At 40.2% G+C, this 16846-nt stretch overlaps 2 protein-coding genes across 2 annotated transcripts; one reads left to right on the forward strand and one right to left on the reverse strand.

Annotated features, from left to right (window-relative positions):
- Positions 1–662: 662 nt before the first annotated feature.
- On the reverse strand, positions 663–4686 carry cep44 (centrosomal protein 44). The gene is made up of 12 exons (XM_085789230.1): positions 4523–4686; positions 4311–4408; positions 3800–3947; positions 3442–3579; positions 3056–3175; positions 2670–2789; positions 2437–2517; positions 2164–2292; positions 1968–2066; positions 1644–1715; positions 1158–1195; positions 663–785 (listed from the first exon to the last, which is right to left on the reverse strand). Exons 2-12 carry the CDS (start codon positions 4400–4402, stop codon positions 731–733), a joined length of 1092 nt encoding a protein of 363 aa, XP_085645356.1. The 5' UTR covers positions 4403–4408; positions 4523–4686; the 3' UTR covers positions 663–730.
- Positions 4687–5685: 999 nt separating this feature from the next.
- Positions 5686–16628, forward strand: fbxo8 (F-box protein 8). Its single transcript, XM_085780303.1, has 8 exons — positions 5686–5874; positions 7096–7198; positions 7729–7806; positions 9203–9347; positions 9616–9742; positions 10321–10439; positions 10597–10793; positions 12966–16628. Exons 2-8 carry the CDS (start codon positions 7096–7098, stop codon positions 13151–13153), a joined length of 957 nt encoding a protein of 318 aa, XP_085636429.1. The 5' UTR covers positions 5686–5874; the 3' UTR covers positions 13154–16628.
- The last annotated feature ends 218 nt before the right edge of the window (positions 16629–16846 follow it).

A 16846-nucleotide genomic window follows, 5' to 3' on the forward strand; every position in this document is an offset into this window, starting at 1 on the left:
CGTGCCTTTGACAATACACTTAACATCTTTGTAAATGCCATGCACAACGTTTTTATTTTAATAAATATTATTGAAATATTGACATGACAATATTGTTTATGTCAGGGAACTGATAGGGGCTTGGGCCTAACTTTGACTCCAAAGACAAACTTCCTGCTTCTCTATTATCCAGAATCAAACCTTAATTTCTTACTGTAATACAGTAAAGTTTGTTAGAGAGCAGTTAATATTTCCAAGCAAGCAACCCTCTTTGGGTCCCATGCATGTGGGGCAATGGAAGGCAGGAAATCTGTAGCGAAACTTGGATCACATGTGCAGAACAAAAGGGTGCTGAGCAACTTTACACAACTGATAGGGAGGGCCCCTGTATGTTTGATCAACTTTCCAACTACGTTTGCAAACTGTAATTTTGCTTTATAGTCTAATATGACCCAGGTCTAAGAATAAAAGTAATTCATTGTCAAAGGGCAAACAAAGTGGAAATAATATACCGTGCTTTATCCAAGAATATACAGTATATTCCCACATTGACAGTTCAGGATCGTCTTCACAGTTCATTCACTTCAGGAATTTTTCAGCTTGTCTAAACACAGAGGTGGCTTGTTTGAAGAGCTATGCAGCAAGCACACAGGTAGATAGGGTGATAATTAGGTTTTATTGGGTTTATCAGCGCCAAGAGGACACAACAGTTTGACAAGATCGAAGTGTGATCACTTATGATAATGTATTTTCAGGGCGTGGTTGAGGAGTCAGTGTTCTTTAACAGACTGGAGGTCGTCTTCAGCCTAAAAAGGTCAGACAAACACATAATTGTTGGCACCCACAAAACAAAACAAAGTTATAGGAAGTATATGTAGTAGCTACACTGCAGATATCTCTGTAAAATCAAATAACATTCACAAGAGTCAATGATGAAGATTCAAGGTGACAGTCACAACAATCACAACTCAGACTGGATGTAGTAGCAAAGGCAGTGAATACAAAAATCCATTGTTGGAGAGAAATCGAAAATGCTGTATTATTGTTAACTGTCTGACACCGAGTTGAAACTTGGATTAACCAGAGTTTGTATTTGTTTGCAGGTGAGCACACTTATCTCGTAACCTGAATGTGGAAAATTGAAAAACTACTGGAGAACTACAAAAAAAAAAACTTACATATTGGTTATACTCTCCAATCTGTCCTTAATGTCCTCCTGTACAAAGAAACCACACAGACAGGAAAATATGTTTCTAGCTCATGAGAAATGGTCACACAGTTTGAACTGTGGTGAGGCTTACTGCTGCACCAACCAAAGGCCTGAAAGCATCAGACATGCATGTAAAATGGCTTGCTGGTGTCTTATCTAGCTTTTGCATACTTCAGTCAAATTATTCTGTATGTACCAGCTGACATTGTTTATCTTTCTTCCGTCTCACAGACAGTAATACAAAAATCATAACAGATAACAAGGTCATTTTGCTGCCATGAAAGGTCTGGCGTTGACCCAATACAACACTATTTTCAAATGGAAGAAGCTGGAAGGTGATCTGCCCTTTGACTCTGCCCCCTTTAGATATTGTGAACGTCTTGTTTCAGTGAACTGTCTGATCTAATGCTTGTAAAGATGATATTTGTTTATCCACAGTTACAGCGAGTCTCACCTTTGAAGCGACACTCGTGGAGGTGGAGGAGCACGAGGTGGTGGATGATGATGATGATGGTGGGGCATTCATCTGAGACAGAGAGAAGACACGGAAACGAGAGTCACATCACAAATTATCATTTTTATGTGAAAATGTTCGTAGTTAAGGATTAATCTGAAAGCTGTCTTATCACTAATGTCATGGTGACAAGTTGACCACCTGTGAAGTTAAAGAGAAGTGCAGACTTAGGCGGATGTGATGTGGACCCTAAAAACAGGCTGTTAGTGACTACTGTGCATGCTGCATGGGAAATAAATTAAACTGCCACAACATTTGTACTACCTTTGTATTGCTCAGTTCCAGTTTAGTTTCTAGTAGCAGGACTCTGCTCATCAGATTTTCCCAGCTCTCTTTGGATATGGTGATGACTTCTCCTTCATTCTGGGATGGAGTCTGGTAATTGTAAAAGGTGGCACTGATAAAAGCAGTTCAGGTACAATTTCATGTTGTATTGATGTGAAGACATTGTCTTATTAACCTCGTCTGTGTTTCTCCGTCTCTCAAGTTCCTCCAGGCGTTTCTCCAAGATCTTAATCCTGTCTAGTCCAGAGAGAAGATTCTCTATTCGAGCTTCTAATGCAGAGAGTCTTCCCACCACGCCTGACAACTGAAACACAGAGGGACACAAAGGACAGTTACATTACATCACATTATACTGGTAGCCTATCTATTCCTGTTTGTTATTCCACTTAATGTGTTATCAATACTACACAGTGTATCTTTAATAGTGGATATTTTACAATATACTTACAATGTCTGGATCAATCAGTTTCAGATGAGCTTCTCCTCTATTATCCTTATGTGAGGCCGGAGCCAGACTTATGACCCTGGCCTACAACACACATGCAAATGCAGATTATTTGCTGGTTGACAGAATTGCTGTTTGTTGTCTACTGGTTTAATTTCAGGTGTCATCCATACTTCATTGATGTCAATGGTCAGATGATTTGTTGAGAGTTAATAAGAAAAGTGTTCAGAGCTCACCTGAAACTCCTGCTCCACATGCTCTCTGAAATGCTGCCCAATTGACTTTGTGGCAGGGCCAGTCCTGCTCAGGTCCTCTTTTTGTATTAATGGCCTTGTGCTGAGCTCGGGTTGGTCAACCTTCAATATACAGTTGAATATTTATGTCTGTGTTTTTTTTTTTATATGAACATGTCAAATTCAGTTAATACACTTGAAATGGTACAAAACTGAGTGGAAACCTGCAGAAGGTTAAAAGAAAAAAAAAGAAAGAATCTCTAAAAACTGAGAAATCATGTACATTTTATAGAAGCAGCAGGTCATGAGGAAAGTGGTTAACTTAGAGCTACCTGGAAGTAAATTATGTCTTGGAAGCCGATTCAAATAAATAAGCATACAGGGCTCACCTGAAACCCCAGCTCCACTTGTTCCGTGTGGTGTGGTCCAAACGAGTGTGTGGCGAGGCCAGATCTGCTTCGGTCCTCTTCTTGCGTTAATAACTTTGCACTGATCTTGTGTTGGTCCACCTTGGGAGCGGTGAAAGAAGGGATTGATTTCTATGCTAAGCTCATATTCCCTCTAGGCCAGGTGTAACACCGTGGCTCAGATTTTGTCTTTGGATTTGTTTAACTAGGTCCAGGTTAGGGACCACTCAATATACCACACTACTTTGGTTTCCCCAAATGGTACTGATCATGGAGTAGTTAAATGAGTTTTATGTTGTATAATGAAAGTTAGAAATGTTGCATAGACACAAATGTACAGAAATGTAAACCATTCAAAGCTGCTGTACCTTTTTCAGTTGTTTGTGTCTCTGCAAGACCAAGTTAATGATGTCACAGATGACAGAGATTTTCCTTTGGGAAAAACCCCACTGGAGAAACTGCTGCTTGGTCAGTATGGGCTTATAGTGGAAGATATCCCGCAGTACCTACACATGCAAAACACACGCATTTGCAATTTAATGGTCCATTACAGGCAAAGAAGATTAATTGTAGTGAAAATAAAGTAAAAATCCATTATGCATTGGTAGGGTAATAATCACAGAGCGTCATAGAGGAAGAGGGCAAATGTGGACAAGTCAACTGACTGCATTTTGCAGTGCTGAATAATAAACAAGAATAATGAATGTGCCTACAGTGTTATTGTACCTTATAAAGAGCATCAGTGAAACGGAGGTCAGTTTTGCCAGTCAGCTCCAGCCCAGCTGCCATTAGTTGCTCAGTAAAAGGAGGAGAGAAGGAGGTGAGGGTGAAACTCACTATTGGGAGAAAAGCTGAAGGATCTCCTTTGGACAAACTAGTGGAGAAACAAACAACAACACACAAGACTGAGACTGATTAGGAAATATAACACTTTTCAGTCACTGTTAAAAAATACCGATGATAGCAGTCTGTTATGTTTGGTTATCAATCTGTGATGTGTTACATTTTTACAACAGGATGAATTATACAAACACTTGAATGGAAATTTATAGATCTAAACTGTACTCTGGTAACCGTATGCCTCTTTTATACACAATCTATGTCTTATGCTAGCTTAGTTAAAATTTAACTTGGTTCTTTCCCAGCAGTGACTTCGTTTCACTACAGCTTCTGAGCGTACGTTTTGTTACCTCTGTGTCCCTACAGTAAGTCTTACTGGTAGTTGTAAGTGGCCTACCCGTTATAGTCGACACATCCTGGATACTTAATCACCCGCAGGAGACTTTCCAGTTTGCGAAGACAACCTTGGACGTCTCCAGTAGGCAGCATCTTCAACTGTGAACAAGAGCAGAGGCGTCAACCTAGACGTCTATTTCCATTGTTAACGTGTCGGTCAAAACATGAGCTACCGTTAGGCTAGGTATGTAAAAAGGATACAAAGATACAAACCTCTATGTTCGCGAAACAGATGAAGTCGAGATTAGATGATACAACAAGCCCGAATACTTTTCTTTAAAAACTTCACAGCCAAGCAGCCATGGATGTATTATATTAGCAAGCAGCTGGTATTTTTGTTTCTGCCGGGTTACTAACGATATGAAGCAGGATTGGTTGATGCAGGCTGGCTCCGCCCCTCTTTTTCTTCTGCTTGCAATACTTACTTTTAGGTGCATGAGCGCCACCTACCGTACCAGAGTACAATGTAAAATGTAATGTGCCATACAAAGTTTATGTTACTGTAACGGTGAAAAAAGTGGGAGATGAAATGATCTCCAAAAGGCATAAAGTTACAGATGACACATTCCCTTTACAGTTTAAACAATATATATTTATTTATTCATCTTTTACATTTACAAAATGACAGAAAAGGGTTTGGGCACTCTGCATAGTTAATTCGTTAGTTAGTTTGTCTTGTCTCCCTTGGGAGAAATTCATCCTGGACAGACCAGAGACTCCAAGAAGCACCCCCTTTGGAAACTATCACAGCGTGTAAATAGTAAATAGCTTGGTCAAAGTTATCAGAGAGCTCGGGTCTCCTGGGTTTCCCCATTCTTGTCACTCTAAAATTGTAGAAAACAAAAATCATACACTGATATTGCTTAAAACACTGCAAAAGAGTGTTTCATGTTTGACTTTATGCCTTTTGGAGATCGAGAAGATCTGGAGAATTTTGACCACAGGTGCTCAAATTTTCGCACGCTCTATATTACATTAGTCTATTATAATTGACAGACAGACAGACAGACAGACAGACAGACAGATAGATAGATAGATAGATAGATAGATAGATAGATAGATAGATAGATAGATAGATAGATAGATAGATAGATAGATAGATAGATAGTTTTTTCAGGTATGGTGGTAACGCGCTGACGTAATTACGTAACATGCGTGCACAAAGCTTCTACTTTTTTCGTTCTGTTTTGTTTATCGTCCATCGTAGACACTAGACAGGGGTTGGGGTTTGTTTTTCACCGAAAACGTAAGCGTTATGCACATTATTGTAAAATTCTGATATGTTTGTGATTCAGATGATTTGTTTCTGTGATGACGGAGAGAGGGGGAGGGGCAGAGGTGACAGGAGGAGGAGAAGGAGGAGGAGGTGGGAGAAAACACAATAATTGTGTTGGTCAGAGGCCACGGTATAGAAGCTTCCTCTCGAACCGAAGAGGCATATTCTGCATTTTCATTTGTAAAACGCTGAATGAAATGACACCTGGATAACTTTGGTAGCGAGGGAATCACATTTCCAGCTGTCCTTGTGCGCAGGTTGGGTTTGCCAGAGGAATCACTAAACTCAGGTAGGTAGCTCGGGTTACGCCACCGTTTCGTGCTCCTTAAGAAATACTGCACAATGCTTGCAACAGAAATAGGATAAGTGTTGTTGTAGATGACAATAGAATAGTCCTGCTTAGATCGACACTTGCTTCGTCAACTTAAAGTAGCTCGGAATGCTAACTCGGGTGTTTGTTAGGACTGTGCATGAGTGAAAACCCGTTCAACCAATGGCGTTCCACCTCGAACGCGGTCATGTTCCGGGCAGCCAATGGCATTGGAGGGGAGGCGGGACTACGGGTCAAACTACCTCGCTTGCTGGAACTTCCAGCGTTGATGTTTTTAACGCTGTAATGGATTTGTTTGTGCAACACAGCTGACGTCCGAAAGAGGGGAAGGCAGGCAGGCTAGGCAGCACGTTAAAAACGACAGGACAGTGTATTTCTTCTTTGTCTACAGGCACACACTAATGCGATGCTAATTTTACAGTTATTCGGAGATCTGGCAAGGCTTTAAATAGATGTTGACATAATGTGTCAGTAGATGGCATGACTGTTGTTTGAATGTCGTGCACTGATATTATTTTTAGTCCAATTAGATCTTCTTTTTTTTCATGATTTATTCATTTTATCATTAATTTATATAATACACATTTTGTATTTTCATCCTTACAATCACAGAGTCAGGCAGAGAGAAAGCATCTAATCCCAGAGTATTAAGGAAATAAGAAGTTATTTCTAGAACATAATACAGAGGATTGTGGTTTTCAAAAAGTTAGCCCAATCGGACTTTCTTAATGTTCACTAATTATTTTGTTGACAGACACAGCATCAGATCTTAAAATTGTTTGGCAGAGTTTGTTTAAAAACCTGGGTTGAGTTGCTCAGTTTACAAATGGATGGTTTGAAAAATACACTTCAAGACAATGTATTGTTACAATAAGAAGCATTCTACCAACAGTAGTTTATTTCTTTCTAAACTGACTTAGTTTCTCACTGTTATATTTTATCAGGTTGCCAGTAACAGTGTACAACCAGTAGTCTAATTATGCTGACCCCTTTATCATACACAATACATTTGCTCCGTAGTACAGTATGAGTACAAGAGGATTGGAAAAAGTGTGCAGGCACAGTCTATAAATTACTACCAAACATATGGCTTAGACTTGGTAGTGATACAGTATATTACGATATAAAGCATTATCTCAATACCTTGTATGGTTTGTGTTACTCTACTTCCATATATAGATGGGTCAGGCACTGTGGAGGCTGCCTCCCAGACAACAGCAACAGCTTCAGGAAGAGCTAGCCGACCGACTGGCTGACCAAGGAGGAGGAAGGCAAGAACAAGGTAATCCTTACTTTTTATCTTTTTAGGAATTTAAGTGGCTGCGCACAGATGGTTAATATTAATGCTTTAAGTCGCTTCGGACAATAGGCTATATGCTTTGTTTGACTTCACAAAAGTAAAAACCAGACATTATTATTATTACTGCCAAATGTGAGAATAATCGTTTTTATTTATCTCTGTAATGTATATGACAAGGGACTAACATTACAGTAACATTTTGTCCGTGTGCTCCAAAAATGTTCACACAAATCTGTTAACGATCAGACTGTCTCTCCTAAAGCTTTAAGATGAATCCCTAATAACGACTCAGAGTTAGCTGAACACAGTGCTTCACACTGGCCGGTACCATATAGGCCTACAGTAGTTAATATTAGAATTTAAGTGTTCATAATGAGTGAAATTATGACAATAATCTGGTCATCTTTCACCATGGACATGTTGAAAGATGTAGAATCTATTTTCCATGCCATGGCAATCATTAAGATATCTGTTTTTTGTTTTGGTTTTCTTCTTTACTTTCCTACGGAGAGATGGAGGCCCCCAGAGAAGAGCTCCACAGCACTGTTATGGCCCTGACATCCACCATCTGCTGAGAGCACGCAGGGGAGGTATGAACATGCAAACACCAAGCTAACTCTAAGGACATAGTACCACTAACTCTCTGTATCAGCACTCCACTCATTACAAACCTGCACCTGGAGAGTATTTTGGTTAGAGATTAATAGTTTGACATGATTCATCAATTTTTGCTTTACTTCAGTTTTTTCTAACGTCTAAGATTAGTCCAACCGATATTTCCACTCATTAAGTTCAAATCAAGCTCAACAACACCACCAAGGCCCAGGCGTCTTAATTTGTCAGCTAATGACCAGCATGACAGAACAAAGTCATTTGAGTGCTTTGAAATAAATTCTTCCAGTGTCTTAGGATTTATATTGTTTTCTACTTCATAGCTGTGTCACCTTGCAACAAGATTGTTCTGGCATCTTCTTCCTGTATCCACATGGCTTTCCTCCCATACTGTAGGCCGGGATTATGAACGTGTTGCCTTGTATGTTTGTTAATCCAGCCCTCTAACAGACTGGCTGCACATCCAGGGTGAAAAGTGCCTTTTGCCCAGTGTCTGCTGGGAAATGCTCCTGTCCTCTCTTAGCTTGGAAACAATAAACAAATTTTAGGAAAATCAGGAAGCTGACACACCTCTGCTATTTATACTCAGTAAACTTTGCATACTACCACGTGCTAAAAAGAACTAGACTAGACCTATGTAACGTGTTATATGTTGTGTTTTGTTTTGTTTTTTGCTGTGTTACAATATATGAAAGTTATCAGCAAAATGTTAGACAGCTCAGCTCTCAGTCCCAACCTGCCATCCTTTCTCTGCTTCACTGAGTCAGTGAATCAATTATTCTTAATGTGAATTTACTTTATGCTACATTTCTATCAAGACACCTTGTGGAAAATGTGGTTTCTGGTATAAACCTACTGAAACCCACAAACAAGGATTAGCAGCAACCTCAGCAGGTTTGGATAATTCACCTCCCTGTAAGAAAAAACAAAACAAAAAAACTCCTGACCCAGAGACACTGAAAGAATTCAAACTGGGAGATGTGAAAAAAACTTCCATGATCAAACCCAAACTTTTTTTTAATACATGTTCAGTTTGGGTAGGTTTTCCTTAGGTCTCACCAGAATTGTTTCAATTATTGTGGAACATCACTGTCATTTACCTGCAGTGAAAAATGATGGTTGTGATGTGGTACACAGTGGAAATTGACGATTAATAAGTTAAGTAGAAAGTGGGAAAGAATGCAAAGAAATGCTTCAAAACTTCAACATTTAGCTTCTAGTAACGATACAAGTCCAATCACATGTCGCATTGGGATTTGGATTTACATCTGGTCTTGATCATAATAACCAGTGTGAGTCATTTGGATGCAATAGAAAGTGAAAATAACTTTTTGTCACTCTTTTGGCCTCTCCTCTGTTTCTTGGTGTCTGTAGGTAAAGAACAGCATGGCTTTATAGACCTGGAGATGCTGCCACCTGAATTAGGCATCACCATACTGTCGTACTTGAACGCTACTGATCTGTGCCTGGCCGGCTGCGTGTGGCAGGACCTGGGAAATGATGAATATTTATGGCAGGGGTAAGCAGCAGCAGTTACAGTGCTTTACAGTGATTTGTACTGACATACAAAAATAATTGATGACAGATAAACTTAGTGGAGATGAATAAATGACATGTTTTTAGCCACATACTGACTGCACACAGCTGTTTCTATCAGCTGCTGTGTTGGTCATTTGTGTCTGTGAACCTTTTTTTCACCACATGTACACAGTTAACTTTTATTGTGCTCTTCTATTTTTTTTTGTTTTTTGTGACCACGCTATAACCCATGTTTGTCCATCCATCAGGCTTTGTAAGTCCACATGGGGTCACTGCTCCATCTACAACAGAAGGCTTCCTGTTGGGTTCTCATACAGAAGACTTTACCTACAACTAGATGAAGGAAGCCTAACATTCAATGCTAACCCACAGGAGGTAACAAGTGACCAATCATCAACAGGGTTCGGTTTCACAAAGATATTTATGACTGGTCTGTAGTGTGTTAGTGATTGTTAGTCTTAGGTAACAATCACCTGCCACCTGCACCGACCAGTAACGCCCAACAAAAAAACCCACAAAAACATGGCTCATAACGTGTGGTTTGCTAACTTTGTTATGAAGAGATGGCTGAAAGAGTTTTTAGAAACCGCGGCCATATTTTTCTTTGTATGGTTTCACTCTTCACTGAACAAAGTTCCCTGTAACAAATGAATTATTCTAAAGACAGACATTTTCTACTGTAGCAAGTGGAACTGAGAGGTTCAGTGCTGTTCCTTTCTTTGTCCGCCATGTTTTTTTTAAGTCAGGTCATTTGTTATATCCAAGCCACAGTCAAAGTGTGTCTTTGTAACCAGGGTTAGACACACACACTCACTCAAGCTGTGTGTGTGTGTGTGTGTGTGTGTGCGGGTGTGGGGCTGTGTATATGTTTCATTATGTCTATGTTTTGAGTATCAGAGGTTTCGCTTCAAAACGTGTAATAAAGGTGTTTTTGTGCTTTTGTTTGTGTGTAGGGTATCAGTTATTTTATGTCTAAAGGCATACTAGTGGATCATCCAACGGAGCTGGCGAAGTTTATTTTCTACACCAGACGGCTCAACTGGAAGATGCTGAGGATCTACTTGGATGAAAGGTGAACACATACAAACACGCACACAGATAACTTATATAAATGTTCCTTTGATATTAGTATACCAATGTTCATGATTCAGTAGCTGTCATTGTGTAACTGAAACTTTACATGTATCATACCATTAAGTCTGTATCTGTCCATGTGTATGTATTTGCAGACGGGATGTTCTGGACGAGTTGGTCACTCTCCATAATTTCAGTAACCAGTTCCTCCCCAACGCTCTGCGGGACTTCTTCCGGCACATCCATGCACCAGAGGAGAGAGGAGAGTATCTGGAAACCCTCATCACCAAGTTCAGCCACAGGTTTTGTGCCTGTAATCCAGTTCTTGTTCGGGATCTGGGCCTCAGTCCTGGTTAGTGCTTAGACACACAAACACACACACACACACACACACAATTTGGCATTGATATGCAGCAATTTCACACAATTTATCAGCTGACATACACACAGACACAGACATGATGTACCGTTATGTAACAAGCTAAACCACTTGTACACAACTGTGGGCACATTGCTAAAATGTGTGTGCAGTGACAGTGTGGCCTGAAGGTGGCGCTTTAGGAAAGCTCTTGGATTGTTCAGTGACGAAAGAGGCTTCGGGCTCTGACTTACACACTGAAGAGCCATCTGAGCGTTCATGGGTGTGGAGGTCTAACAATTAAGAGGTAGTGGAAAGCCATTGTGTGATTGACCAGCTCATTATTCAGACCTGCTATTTTATTACACATTTTCAAGGTAGTGGCTTGCTCAGAGTGCTGCACGCACGCACACACACGCGCACACACACACACACACACACACACACACACACACACACACACACACTGAGAGAAAGCTACCTTCTACTGTATATCCATATCCAGTTCAGCTGCCTCTGTTCACCTACCCAGCTCAGACACATTTGTCTCCTTTTTCTTTCTGCCTACCTGGCAAATCTGCCGTTACAATAACAATTCATCTGGCCTTTCAGCAGAGTGAGAGATGGTGCTCCTGTCGGTGCAGCCCTTTAGAAACATGTGTCTGGCACTGCCACCATTTTTTCCACTATTAAAACTAAACTGAAGTCAACCTGGACACATGCTCCATTTTCTATAAACCAGATTTCAAAACATTATTTGTCTACTGGAGTGAATTTATATTTTTGATGCAGTCATGAAATCTATGTCCCTTTTTTTTTTTTTTTTTTTGGGAGCGTTGGCGTCTCATCCCAACCCCGCCCACACATCACCATTCTTCAGCCATGTAGCTGGAAGACCAGAAAGCGGTTCTGATAGTAGAAGTGATTTTTAAAGCCACTACACTTTAGATCCATTTGCCTGACCACAAAATGAGGGAAACCATCAAGGTTTTATTTTCAAGTAATCCCTGGCTTCAGTTTTTTTTTCAGTGGACCATGCATTTATCAACTGACTAGCTCTGTTAATGTCAGCAGACCATAGAGAAACCAATCCCGGTCTCTGTTACTGTTAAATCCTCCAACCTACTTGTATGATTAGTAGCACTAGCAGGATTAGAGTAATGACTCCAGGGCTGCAGATGGATGGATGGCTGCCTTTCTGAAGTCAGCCTTTTCATTTCACTCCTACTCTGCCCCTCCATCCCCTCTGGAAAGGATTGAGCACAGCAGCGCAGAACAATTTAGAGGTTATTAGCAGCACTGTACACATTCGTCTGTCTTATTCATCATACGCTTCAGACACGAGGATTGTAAATGCTAAATGGAGTGCGCTTTTCTAGTCTTACCAACCACCCACAGCTCTTTACACTCCAAACCACATTCGCCCACTCATACAAACACAACTGGTGCTTTACCATCTACCATATTATGCACACACTCAACCAATGTCGCAACCCCGCATTGACCCTGATATAACATCAGGTGCAATGTGGCTTCAGTATCTTGTCCAACTAGGCTTTTGATATATTGATCGTGGAGAACCTCCTCTACTCCCTTTTTAGTTTAACTGACCCTTTTCTTTTTCCTTTTAAAAAATATATTTTAATTATCAGTTTTCAACATATAAAACAGGACAACAGACACACTGCGGCACAATAAGAAAAGCACAACACTGTACAAGTGCTCATGAACAAACATACATTACAGATGCAAAAAAAAAAGGAAAACCCTGCTCAAACACAATACATACATTGACATACAGACCGTACCAGGCATTATGTAAAAATCAAAATCATAAAGTTACATTGACAGAGAGGGATGTGATTAAAGCATATAACTATTACTGTTAGGTCATTCTTGACAGATATAGAAAGAATGGTTGCCACATCTTAGCAAAAGTTGCGGAGACAGACACTGTGGCGGATCCGATATGTAACAAACTGGTGACTTCTGAACACTGACCCTTTTCTTTCTCTGTTAGTTGTTCCTCTTGCTGTAATATTTTACTTCAAATGGTAGAATAAATTCATGGTCTCTCCGTCCAGTGATATTCACTCTCCAGAGGCCTCTGTCTTTTGTGGCTCAACAGATGCTGTTTGTTCACAGTCTACTCTCGTCTCTCTGCAGATGCTGTGTATGTGCTGTGCTACAGTCTGATCCTGCTGTCAATCGACCTGACCAGCCCCCACGTCAAAAACAAAATGTCCAAGAGGGAGTTTATCAGAAATACTCGCAGAGCAGCACATAATGTCTCAGATGACTTCGTAGGCCACCTCTACGACAACATATATTTGATTGGCCACGTGGCTGCATAGCTGCACCTACTGGCTGTCCTGCATAAATCCTCATATACTGCACTGAAGAACAGGAACTAGTGATCGGGATCCTACACGTGTCTGGAAAGTATGGAACATTGTGGAAATGGATTTTAACAATTATCATGTCCTCAAAGGAGCAAGTAAATCTTACTAAAAAGTAAAACAAAATTTGCCACTCCACTGTGAGACTGAACTGCGCTAGCACGCTAATAATTTTGTTGAAGTTTAATCAAAGGTGGGAAATGCGCTGAAATGTAACAGCGAGTCATAGCAAAGAAGAGGAGCATGAAGACAAGCTCTGATACTGCACTGACAGATGGGGACTACTGATTGGTGGAGGATCTTGGAGGAGGGGGAGGAGGAGGAGCACTTCCCTCAGCCTGTCGCAGGTCCTGGGACAGTCGTGAGGATTTCCTATTGGACAGGAGCTGCTGCTTCTCACGCACCAGTAGGACAAAGACTGGCCTGCCTATTCTTGTAGAAGTGACACAACAGGACCAAGACTGACATGAGACCACTCATCAAAACAGCATTTACCAATGTAACTACTGACAAAGCTACGTTGGAAATTATGTAACAAATCAGCTGACCCTGATACATTTTCCAGGTGTGACAAATAGAATGTCCAGGTGTGAAGATTGAACTAGAAGAAAAACAAATTCTGGTCCCAAATATCTCCTCCTCTGTTTTTGTGAGGTTTGATGAGATCAGCATCGCAAGTCAGGTTCACCAAACTCTCTCTATGCCAATGTTGCCAATTTGCTCCTTTCGTGCATGCACGTGAGATTTTGGATGACTAGCATAACTATTTCCCCCTACATCACCATTGCCACTTGTTTGTAGACAGGTTTCATTCACACAAAAATAAAAGGACAGACAAAGGGCTGAAACTGGCTGAGGCTAGGCAGAATACAAAATTGACACAATGTCAATGGTTTACAGCCGTTCCATAACAGCTTCCAACTACATCGTTACTTACAATGACCGTACACAGTCTTAGCTTTATACAATTATTTGAGTTCATTCATAATCAGTTTGATTATGTCTTGTCACACTGTTGAATGCAATGTCACTTAGTCTACTCAGCGTATCGAGACCCAGCGAGTTGAATTTCGTTGGATCTTTTGTCCATATTACTTTCTGCTGTGGAGGTGACTTGCTTTTAAGGCAGTGAGTAGAAAATAGCAGCTTCTGTGCTATGCTGTAGGAGGAAATGGTAAATAGAAGTTGTTAAGTCCGGGTTTGGTGATGAACCTGACTGATCCCAGCATCATCATCATCACTGAAGTCGTTGAAGTCAAGTGCAGGGAAAAATGTTGAGTGAAAAAAATAAGGATTTTCATCAAGTTGATTTAGCTCTTGAATTGTTATTATCAAAGTTTGTGGGTGACAGTGTGTTATAAGGTTCATGAAGATCTTGTGTTTTGAAAATGATACATCTAATATCTATAATTTCTTATTTTTTACACATGCACATGTATCCTGCAAAGTCAAGCTTTAGTTCCTGAAGTCATAGCCTTCCACTGTTATGAAGAAACTGCCCATAAAGATATAGCTACTGCTGCCTTGACTTAATAGTGCAATCCATCTATTTAAATTGGACGTGCAGATTTATAAACTACTGCTGTATAGCGCAGCAGGCTTTACGAGATTACGGTGATGTTAAAGAGAAACTGAAGAGCGATAAAACGTGCAGTCACATAAAATTCCTCCATCCGTAGCTTATACAAATAAATCAATCTAACAGTGATGCCCATCCGACCTGAATGTAGTGCTGTCGCTCTGTGCTAGTGGCTTATACCAACAAATGCTAGCAGATAGCATATAATAGCTGCAGCGAAGCGTCACCATGGTCACTGAATGTAGTCATAGCAGTGAGGCAGTTTTGTATTTAAATGTAACCGTGGGAGCTTATGTCATAACCTAAAAAGCTAGTTGCAATACATATTTATTTTTTTAATTTTATTTGTTAACCAAGTAAATTGTGTTCCAAGCCTCTTTCTTCATCTGATTGGAGACCTGACCATAGCTGAACTGATGTTTATTTTAATCAATATTCATTATTGCTGATGATGCACACTGATTTTGAATTATAGCTTGTTTTTAAATGATGAAGGAAGTCCACGTTCTGTACTGTATTTTTTTTTTGCATTGAGAAATTGTTCCAAATATTTGACTCCCAGTGTGACTTTACTGACATGTTTCAAACACATGTAGTTCTACAGCTTGAGATATGAAAGGGCTGAAATGGATTTACCTCTTAGAGAGAAGTCATTCATCAACTTTGACCATTTACTCCATTGATAGATCATATGGTCCGTCGGGGGCCGGGGCTGCATGGTCACCCTCTCTGAAGGTGATTCAGAGATGTGTTACTTTTCTCAGTACCAGCAGTGTGATTGAGACTCATTAGAAACCTGGAAAGAACGGTTAGGAAAGTTATTAGAGGTGATAAATGAACGAGTGCCTCAAAAGTGAAGCTGTGATCCACTCCATCCATTATTGTCAATATTAAGCTCTGGAGTCATTTATTGATGACGGCAGTACTACTGTAGCTAATAATTAATACTAAAATGATATGAATTAATTAAAATGATACATTTAATTAATGATATCAGTTGAAAAAACAATAATAGTAACAACACGAAAAGTGTAATTGTAAGGAATCAGGTGGAAAATGTAAACTGAAAATCCAGTGAGATCCCATTTTCAGTAAAAGGACACTAACAGAGCAGATATTGGTCTGCAACAAATCATACAACGTAAATGACCACCATCCGTTTCCTTAATTAGCAGCACCCATATCACAGGCAAGTGATACGCCACTGATGGGTAGTGGAAAAGTATATACGACCCTTTTATTATGTTGAGACCAGGCTCTGGTAAAAATTACTGCAGGGAACTCGCAGCCTGTGTTGTGTGAGTGTGACGGCTGACGTCACTGAACTGCTGCAAGAAGAAGCACGCATGTGTGTTTACAGCGGCTGTGTCCCTGATGCTGCAGCTTGGTCTCCCCAGAGGTTGCAGGTTACTGAAATATTGTTTTAGATTTATTTGTTCCCTTATTTTTTGACAGAAAACATGATGCCAATGTTGTGTCACATGCAGCAGCTAAAATGACTTAAAAATATGAATATTTTCACATGTCTGTGTCACATCCATAATCAGCCAACTATAAGGAAGATGCCCCAGCATAGACGCAGCTGGTTTGGACATACATCAGTGACACATGGTGATGTCAGCAGCCAGACTCACGCAACACAAGCAGTGGATTCACGGCTTTAAGGGGGAAAAAATGGGTTTAGTTTATAATAACTCCAACCATAGGGGGCTTTGTTACTGGAACATAAACATGTAATTTTGCTGAAACAACCTGATGCTGTCTTACACAATACCACTAGAGGTCCCTCATATTAACCTAATGAACAATAAAATGTAACTATGGGTTGTAATAAATAGCTTGCACAAACAACCTCTGGGGTCATTTTTTATGTTGAAATGTTCATTTAAGACAGAAACAGGCCATGCCGCTTTTTGTTATTCTAATTTAGTATGTGTGCATGAGTGTTTGTGTGTGTGTGAGAGAGAGAGAGCGCGCACAAGTTTGAGATCAAACAGGCAAAAAAGAGTAAATCCTCTGCAGACAAAATATGACCTTTGACACTTGACCTGTGTGTGTGTGTGTGTGTG

Source organism: Trachurus japonicus, chromosome 1 (genome assembly GCF_045865225.1).
Source record: "Trachurus japonicus isolate A0001 chromosome 1, Traja_1.0".
In the NCBI taxonomy this organism is placed as follows: Eukaryota; Metazoa; Chordata; class Actinopteri; order Carangiformes; family Carangidae; genus Trachurus; species Trachurus japonicus.

Bases quoted from the DNA above. Each gene is read 5' to 3' on its own strand.
- cep44 (XM_085789230.1), bottom strand. From the start codon at position 4,402: ATGCTGCCTACTGGAGACGTCCAAGGTTGTCTTCGCAAACTGGAAAGT. The intron at 3,948-4,310 runs GTAGGCCACTTA...TTTCTCCACTAG, and splicing joins GGATGTGTCGACTATAACGG to TTTGTCCAAAGGAGATCCTT. The intron at 3,176-3,441 runs GTACAGCAGCTT...ACCGCTCCCAAG, and splicing joins GACACAAACAACTGAAAAAG to GTGGACCAACACAAGATCAG.
- fbxo8 (XM_085780303.1), top strand. From the start codon at position 7,096: ATGGGTCAGGCACTGTGGAGGCTGCCTCCCAGACAACAGCAACAGCTT. The intron at 7,199-7,728 runs GTAATCCTTACT...TCCTACGGAGAG, and splicing joins AGGAGGAAGGCAAGAACAAG to ATGGAGGCCCCCAGAGAAGA. The intron at 10,794-12,965 runs GTTAGTGCTTAG...GTCTCTCTGCAG, and splicing joins GGATCTGGGCCTCAGTCCTG to ATGCTGTGTATGTGCTGTGC.